At 38.0% G+C, this 7855-nt stretch overlaps 2 protein-coding genes across 3 annotated transcripts in view; one reads left to right on the forward strand and one right to left on the reverse strand.

Annotated features, from left to right (window-relative positions):
- Nucleotides 1-2453, forward strand: part of LOC136239479 (mitochondrial inner membrane protease ATP23 homolog) — a 2730-nt gene extending 277 nt beyond the window's left edge. The window contains exons 2-6 of one of the 2 annotated variants that reach the window (XM_066030225.1): nt 555-600; nt 827-908; nt 958-1092; nt 1815-1901; nt 2094-2453. In XM_066030225.1, the coding sequence (XP_065886297.1) occupies nt 555-600; nt 827-908; nt 958-1092; nt 1815-1901; nt 2094-2123 (380 nt within the window). In that variant the 3' untranslated portion in view covers nt 2124-2453. The remainder of the gene's footprint in view (nt 1-554; nt 601-826; nt 909-957; nt 1093-1814; nt 1902-2093) is intronic. The other variant, XM_066030224.1, reaches the window with a different exon arrangement.
- LOC136239473 (methanethiol oxidase-like) overlaps nt 1-5180 on the reverse strand; it is a 17666-nt gene extending 12486 nt beyond the window's left edge. Inside the window, exons 1-10 of the mRNA XM_066030212.1 lie at nt 4882-5180; nt 4605-4675; nt 4439-4553; nt 4269-4389; nt 4038-4220; nt 3812-3993; nt 3637-3715; nt 3457-3578; nt 3001-3212; nt 2494-2695 (exon numbers count right to left, since the gene is read on the reverse strand). Coding sequence (XP_065886284.1) covers nt 2533-2695; nt 3001-3212; nt 3457-3578; nt 3637-3715; nt 3812-3993; nt 4038-4220; nt 4269-4389; nt 4439-4553; nt 4605-4675; nt 4882-5064 — 1431 coding nt within the window. The 5' untranslated portion in view covers nt 5065-5180 and the 3' untranslated portion in view covers nt 2494-2532. The remainder of the gene's footprint in view (nt 1-2493; nt 2696-3000; nt 3213-3456; nt 3579-3636; nt 3716-3811; nt 3994-4037; nt 4221-4268; nt 4390-4438; nt 4554-4604; nt 4676-4881) is intronic.
- Between the last annotated feature and the right edge of the window lie 2675 nt (nt 5181-7855).

Genomic DNA, 7855 nt, shown 5'->3' on the forward strand with positions numbered 1-7855 from the left:
TAATGTGTTGTTGAAGCTGCCTAAAGGACTGCCATGCCCTGATTAATGAATTATCAATGTAGCTTTGGTTTTATCTGCTTTAAGTAGGCACTGGAGGGTAAAAGTCCAGGGATTTGTTAACTACTTGACAGGCCTTTGTGTGACCCAGAATTTGTTGTGTATTTTTGCCAAGTAGGGTTTCTCTTAGAGTAGTTTCATTTGCCCTTATACATTTTGTCCATACACTATCTTGTATACAGAGTTGGTGAGTGATGACAGTACAGCTGTGTGAACATATGATCATAGGTTACATGTACCATACAGTAGGGGGGAAAATACTTTGGCATATCACCCTGTTTTGTCACATCACTACACATTGGCATTAGCTAACAACGGCAGGAAATATACTTCAGCAAAATTGCTGCAGAAGCTCTCTACTATGCAATATGTATGACCATTGGTTCTTTCTGGGATTTCGTGAATTTAAAAAATGCGATAATTCGTTTTTTACCCATTTGCATGAAACTTCATCCCTCAAAAATTTCTCATCGTATGTTATCTACTTTTCACTACAGGTCCTTATGTGAAGTTCATGTTACAAGCTATGAGCAAAGTAGGATGGTAAGTGTCTCTAAATATTGTGATGTTGAACCATGTTCACTATCACCCGATTTTGCACAGGGAGTACTTTTTGTGCATGTACACACATACGCGCACATCGCACACGCAAGTACACACATGTGAACATTACACTGTATTGCCAATATACACTCTGCATACTTGTATTGGTAAATACAAAAGCTTACCTTCCCGTATATTGCTGTTATGATGTACTCTGTTTTTCCAGTCCAGTAGATATCAACAAACATGTGGTATGTGAGCCATGTGGGAAGAACGTGTCAGGAGGTTTTGATCGCCATAACAACCAGGTGAACACTACACTGATCACATGATCCCTCACCATCCAATCAACCTCAGATAGTACTGTGTGAGAATGTGATGCACGCTCAAGCCTTGCTTAATGTGGTGTTGACACATGAGCTGATTCATGCATATGATCAGTGCCGGGCTCATGTTGACTGGGACAATATTGATCATCTGGCATGCTCAGAGGTTTGTTGCTGATTGTAGAGCCTGTTAATGTGGAGGATCCAGACAAAAATTAGTTGAGGTCCCAAAGTATCCCTTAGCACATAAGAAAATCAGGATACCTTGATAATCAGGACACAATATTGGTTGCAAGTCTTCCGTATTTTATAGGTTCCACTGTCCTGGGAAATTACTAACTAAAGTTGCAAGCCCCTAATAAGGTGACTGTTTTATTAGAGTTTTGTTTAACTCAACATGTGTCATGCATTATTATTATTATGCAGGCAATTTTGACAGGTTTTACACTTTCTTACACAATGTTTTCCCAGAGTTTTGGCCTTGGATATTCGCTTCTGAGACTTAAGACTACTGTCTTGGAAGTAGTATGACATTCTATTTTGCAGTCCACTATTTTTGATTATTTAAACTTGTTCTTGCTATTTTTCTAATATTCCCTGAGGGGCATACCCCCAGACCGCTCTAGTTGTATTTATACTGTATACACTGATCCATCAACCTCCCCTAAGTGCTTCATCATTTGTATTGGCTGTACTGCATACAATCAAAAGTACAATTCCCATTGTATACTCTATGTCCCTTCTTGAGTATTTCTACTGTTACCCCATTAGAAGTTTCATGCCTTTTATAAACTATCGTCTGCATGTTGATAGTGTCTATAACATTACTTTGGTGTTTCCGGCTTGTTGTACTAACAATTGTCAAAGTGTTGTTGTTGGTGTTTGCAGATCAGAGCTGCCAATCTCAGTGGAGATTGCTTTTTCTCAAAAGAGAATTTTGGTCGTCTTCGATTTGGATGGAGAAAGCATCAACAGGTAAACTTGTTTGTGTAGTTGGACCACTTTTTGATAATGAGCCTCACTTGGGACCAAGTGCTAGAAGATGTACAACTGCCTGTATTGACAGGCTTTATACCTACAGAGCCATAGTGAGATTGTATGTATCTAAGATATAAGTACAGTGGAACTTGTAATGTGGATGATTTGAAACTGTCCTGATTGTTACAGGTCATTTTTACAGCTGAAGAGATACTTTGAGACCTTAGGATTATGTAGGTTTCCTGAAGTGTCCATATTAACAGGTTCCAGTGTGGTGAAAAGAAATCGTAACAAAAAAAAGTGTTACTGTATCTCCTGAGATAGTTATGTTATGTTGTTAGGTGTGTGTGAAGTACAGAGCAATGAAGTCCATCATGTGTGTGAAAGATGTGTCAGAGAATGAAGCTAAGGAAGCTGTAGAACGAGTGTTTCAAACATGTTTTAATGATACAAACCCTTTTGAACGAATACCACCATAGCAATTCTATATTATTAATAACTTTTCATGTTATTTATTCATTAAAATTGATAAAAATTTCAAGCAATAAACATTTGAAGCTAAAAATGAATGGAGAACATCAGAAAAATCACAGCATACCAGTCACCATACAACAACAAGGAAGAAATGTTATATCCAAATATCTGAGCTACAGTCACCTCCAGGATAGCGTATTTCATGTGCTAGTGATGGTCCATCTGGTTCAGTGCCAAAGTCAATGAAGAAGTCTTTGTTGAGGGTGAGACCTCCCTTTTCAGTGTCCACATCCATCATCAGTAGGAAGGATCCTTTCCTGAAATCAGAATGTCACCGTGAGACGAAATGTGGTGTACTTTTTGTGGCTAACTTGTAATAAAGTGTACATCTATGTATATAACATTATATGCATGCTACAATCCATAACACATTCTTCTTGGAAAAGTTCTCTTTGCAATGTAGTAGTTCTAGAATATTTGTATGGTGTGACATTACTCGTTATCTTGTATCAAACACTGTACCGCATAACAATATTATACCATTAGCCTTAGTTCACAGTCGCTGTATGATGTACACGTGTGGTTGTTTAGTCTGAGGTGTGATGTTATGTTATCAGCTTACTTCACCAGATCAGGATAGAACTGAGTGTCCCAAGTGCTAAACAATGATGTGGTGATGTACAACCTTTTGCCGTCCAGTGACAGCTGTAACATTTGAGGTCCTCCTTCAATTCTCCTCCCATTAACATACACGGGATCTGGTTGGTGGTCCATTTCCTTATCTTCTGTAACCTTCACTGCTCCATCTGTGCATATGCTACCTCCTAAGAATAACTGAAGAAAGGACATCATAACTATGAGATCTGTAGCTAGCTACACGTGTCTAGTTTGTGTGTTAGCCTGCTATTTTCATTACTTAACTACCTTCACACATATTTACATCAGAATGAAGCATTCGTCATCTAGCTACACTCAGTCTTGTTTTACAAACTTGTACACGTTGACAAATAAAATTTATTAGATTTGGTAAATTGACTGAAAGTAAGATTTTGTGTAATAATCAGAGATAGTTCCTTACTTGTCCAACAAGTTTGGGGTTAGCAGTATCTGTGATGTCATACTGCCTCACATCACCATGTCCCCAACATGTGATGTACATGTAGCGATCATCCATTGATATCAGCAGATCCTTTACTAGTGCTGTATATGTATGGATACCATACACTAACAACCTGTGTCCTCCATGTACCAGCCTCACCTGGCATCTCTGGGAGTGCCCAGCCTTCTACCTTCTTGGAAGGAATATCTATTGCCTTCATTGCACTCCAAGTACCACTCTGAAAAACAAGTCAATGTATACGTAACAATAGTATCATACACCCTTGAATGAGCCTTTTTCACAGGCAATGTATTTCTTTACATTTGTTTTTTACCTCATTCTTATAGAAACGCATAATGTTAGAGGAGAAGGTGCAGGCTACATAGCCCTCTGTTGCATTCGGATTATGGAGGAAGCGAATTTCTAGTGGAATCATTCCTTCATCTCCAAGGTCAATATGTTGTAGTGGTGTGTGGTTGTTCCAGTCCCACACATGTAGCGTATGACCATACTTGCCTATAGCAATACAGTGACACATACTCTTCAGACCAACACATTACCATCAGCTACATGTTGAGGGTTGAAGCCGTTCTTGAAGAGGTTGGGTACTCCCCATTCAGTACTGATCATCACGTTGTGTCGAGGTTGATACCAGAAGTCGTAACCAAATGGAGTGGATGTGCCTTCCTTTTCCCATGTGCCAACAACTTCAAACGTGTTTCCATCCAGTAGAACAAAGCTTCCTATAAGACACATGGCTATGCCCAACAGTATTTCCTTCTATGCCATACCTTTAGCATTCCCATCCACATCTCCCATTGCACTGACCATCACTTGTCCATTAGCAAGACAATGTGAAGTGTGAGGGAATGTCAAGTTGGCCTTTGTCTGTAGCTCAGCCTTGTCAACTATCTGTAGCAGTACATAAGTAGGTTATAAGTGTGTTGTGTGTGTGGTGTACCTTGAACATCTTTGGTGCCCTTGGATCAGTTCCAGTATCAATAACATACAGGCGTGATGAGCATATTGCCGGTAGGATGAGTTTGTTGCGGCTCTTTGTGGCATCTCCAAAACAGCTACAAAAATGCCACAGAGTTCATGGGTGGCATATTGAAAGGATTACTTACCTGCTGCAAGCATTCCATCCGGAATGATGGAGCTCATCACCAAGATCAGGCATAAACAGTCTGTGGATTACCTGCAAGACAAACAGACGAACCGACTGCAAGTTTACTTCCTAGTTAACACGAAGTATTGGTTTACAGAACTAATTGATTTTTTACACCACAATGTCTCAGCCTTCCATATATGCCAACTAGCTAGCTACACCATAGATAATGTATACCTTACGGTATATATTATATATACTATAGCCTACAGTTAGTACAATACGTGAGCAAGTACCTTTCCACAAGTTGGAGAGGAGGGATCGCAGTCGATGGTCGCTAGGTAGTCGGGCTTCTTCGTGCTCGTATTTGTATACAGGCAGGGCACGTATAGCAGTTTCTCTCTTGGGCCGTTTTTCATCGCGTCTAGCGGCGAAGCGTAGCCAGGTCCGCAGCCACACCCCTTATGTTCAGCTGTCATTTCTGCAACAAGTCACCAAACAGCTATTCCTGCTCTGTAGAATTTTGCTCCTGCAGCAAAAATATATACTTGTCTAAGCAACAGTGTGACCCACCCCGTGACTTGTGCGGTTGTCTAGAGTGCAAGGGTTCGTGTAAATAGTTCACACTACGTGCATAACTGTGGTTAATTAATTTCCTTGAACAGCATTTTGTTTCGCTTTGTTTACGTAGTTATAGAATTTTATAGACTGTCTGAGTGTCAACTAATGTCAGTTGAAAATGTACGGTCATCAGGCCCCATATACTGCAGGACATGTGCTAGGACTAGCTTCCTTCTCAGTCTGAGTGTCCACACTATTCTTTCCTAATAGAACAGTCAACATTTCAGTATGTTGGTAAAACGTAATAAAAGTCCTCACATAATACTAGTATACTACTCATCTCCATGATCTCATATACTGCATGGACTGGGCAACCATCAGCATAATAACTTATATATAGCTATAATACAGAAATGTTTGTACTGTTAATTTATGACCTCACTGCTAGTGTTACAGATATGTCGCAGTGAGAAACTTAGAAAATAGACGAAACAACTCCAGTTGTGCCATTACTATTAATTACTACTGATCCCACTAAGGATTAGTGATGTGCAATATACCGAAAAATTATCGACATTGCAATATATTTTTCAATACCAATATTGTATTAATTGAATCTTAATATTTTTATAACTGATATCAATATTGATCGTATATAGTCAATATTTTGCTACAATATATTGAGTAATATTTTGGTAATTTACAACTTTGGTGTGTGACTGTGCAATCACAGTAGAAATGAAGTTCAGTTCTATACAGTTTAGCCATTTTAAAAAGCATCTACCAGTTTCCAATTAAGGCTTGCTATTACCTTCATCACAAATTCTATAAAGCATATAGCTGCTAATTATAAACATTTGCCCCACACAATTAACCAAAAGAAAAAAAAATAGCAAAAAGTATCAAAATTTCAATATTTTACCAATTATCATATCGATATCGTACCGAAACCAAAATCCCTATATCACACATCACTACTAGGCCTGCATGGGAGTCAGAAACATGTATCTAAAACTGTAAAGAATGCAGACCAGACCGTGCCAGTGGTGACTATGTATAAGATAGTTAACCATTAGTTAACATCAACTATGAAGGATACTTACAGCCAGCTAACAGTGTAACAAGGGGTCAACATAGCCTCAACCCTGTAATCATCAACTGTGATTTATTGATGAGGCTATATATGCAAACTCAAGATGCAAGATATCAGGATATATTTAGATCAATATAAATATTTTGGTGAGTAATCATTGATATAGTGTAATTGTGAGGAAACAGTGTAGTTTTTATTGTGTTGGAAGTACTCTATAGCCAATACGTGAAAACATGATAAAAATAATATTACTATCACTTTATATGAAAATGGCCATATTATGTTGATGTCCTTGAGTCTTTATATATAGCAAAGTGCTCCCCACATATTGGCTCCTATCACTGCTGGTTATCATGGGTTCTTTTGTTGTGGACAGTTTTTCTCTCTATTATACAATCTACATGCAGTTTGCTTAGTTGCTGTAGCTGCTGTCAAGGCTATATAGATAGGGCTAAAACGAATATTCTAAATGAAAGAGAACGAATATTTTTAGTCAAGAACGAATAATAGAATATTCTATATATAGTGTAATACTCTTATACAGTGTATATGTGTTATTTCTTATTATTTGTATTCAATTGTAAAACATCATTAAAATTTGATACAGTATATAGGCAGCTTTTGAAATGAAGTAAAAGTGTCTGATGATGTAGCTACTAGAGGTGTACCGATAAAGATTTTTCAGCTGTATTGATATCTGATTAATTTGTACCTAAAAGAGCTGATACTGATTATATACCGATTAAATTATTGTATATTCGTAAATCAAATAGAACTACAGGTGTAGCTACTACATGATGTATATTCTAATGATTTGTAGCATTGAGAAAAGAGAAGTGATGTAACTTTACTATATTGCACAACTACTTATGGTGGTGTGGCCTCTATTACACAACCCAGACAATTAGGCACCACAAATATTTTACTATGATACATGCTCCCTTGTCCGGATTACTCCGTATTTTGATTAGTTACCAAGATGGCTGCAATATACAGGTGATCACTTTAGTTTTCCTGTAGTGCAGTTTTCTATTCTTAAAGTGCAGCTAACAGCTACTGTTCTGGGTAAGAATACTACTAATAGCAGTACTCACATGCGCGGTCGTATGGCTTCTCGTAACTTAGCATTTTATAGAATAGTGTAGAGAGGCTTTCTGTTTGTTTGTAGCGAGCAAAAAGGCTTTTGATAGCTGGCCATGCAAACTAATAGATTCATAGAGCGTTTGTGCCCATTATTACTGAATATGGAAGGCAAATCAGCAACCGATCGCGATCACCAATCCGATTATTGGTACATCTCTAGTCCAGTGTCTGATGTTGTAGAGACTGACAGAGATTCCTCATTACTAGTGTCCACCATCTTTACTGTAATTTCGATGTTTCGAATTCAATAATTCCTTCGAACGAAGTCGAATCGAATACGAATATTCGGTATATTCGTTTTAGCCCTATATATAGACCGTTTGCAAATTATGGAAAAATGTTGTATAATAGTTTTTCTGTGAAAACAATTATACTTAAGGACATAATCTATAAATACATGCCACAGCTTCATGATTTGAGTTTCATCAATGATCAGTCACCAGTATAGTCACCAGTATAGCCACATGCACATG

This window comes from Dysidea avara, chromosome 11, assembly GCF_963678975.1.
Source record: "Dysidea avara chromosome 11, odDysAvar1.4, whole genome shotgun sequence".
NCBI classification, from domain to species: domain Eukaryota; kingdom Metazoa; phylum Porifera; class Demospongiae; order Dictyoceratida; family Dysideidae; genus Dysidea; species Dysidea avara.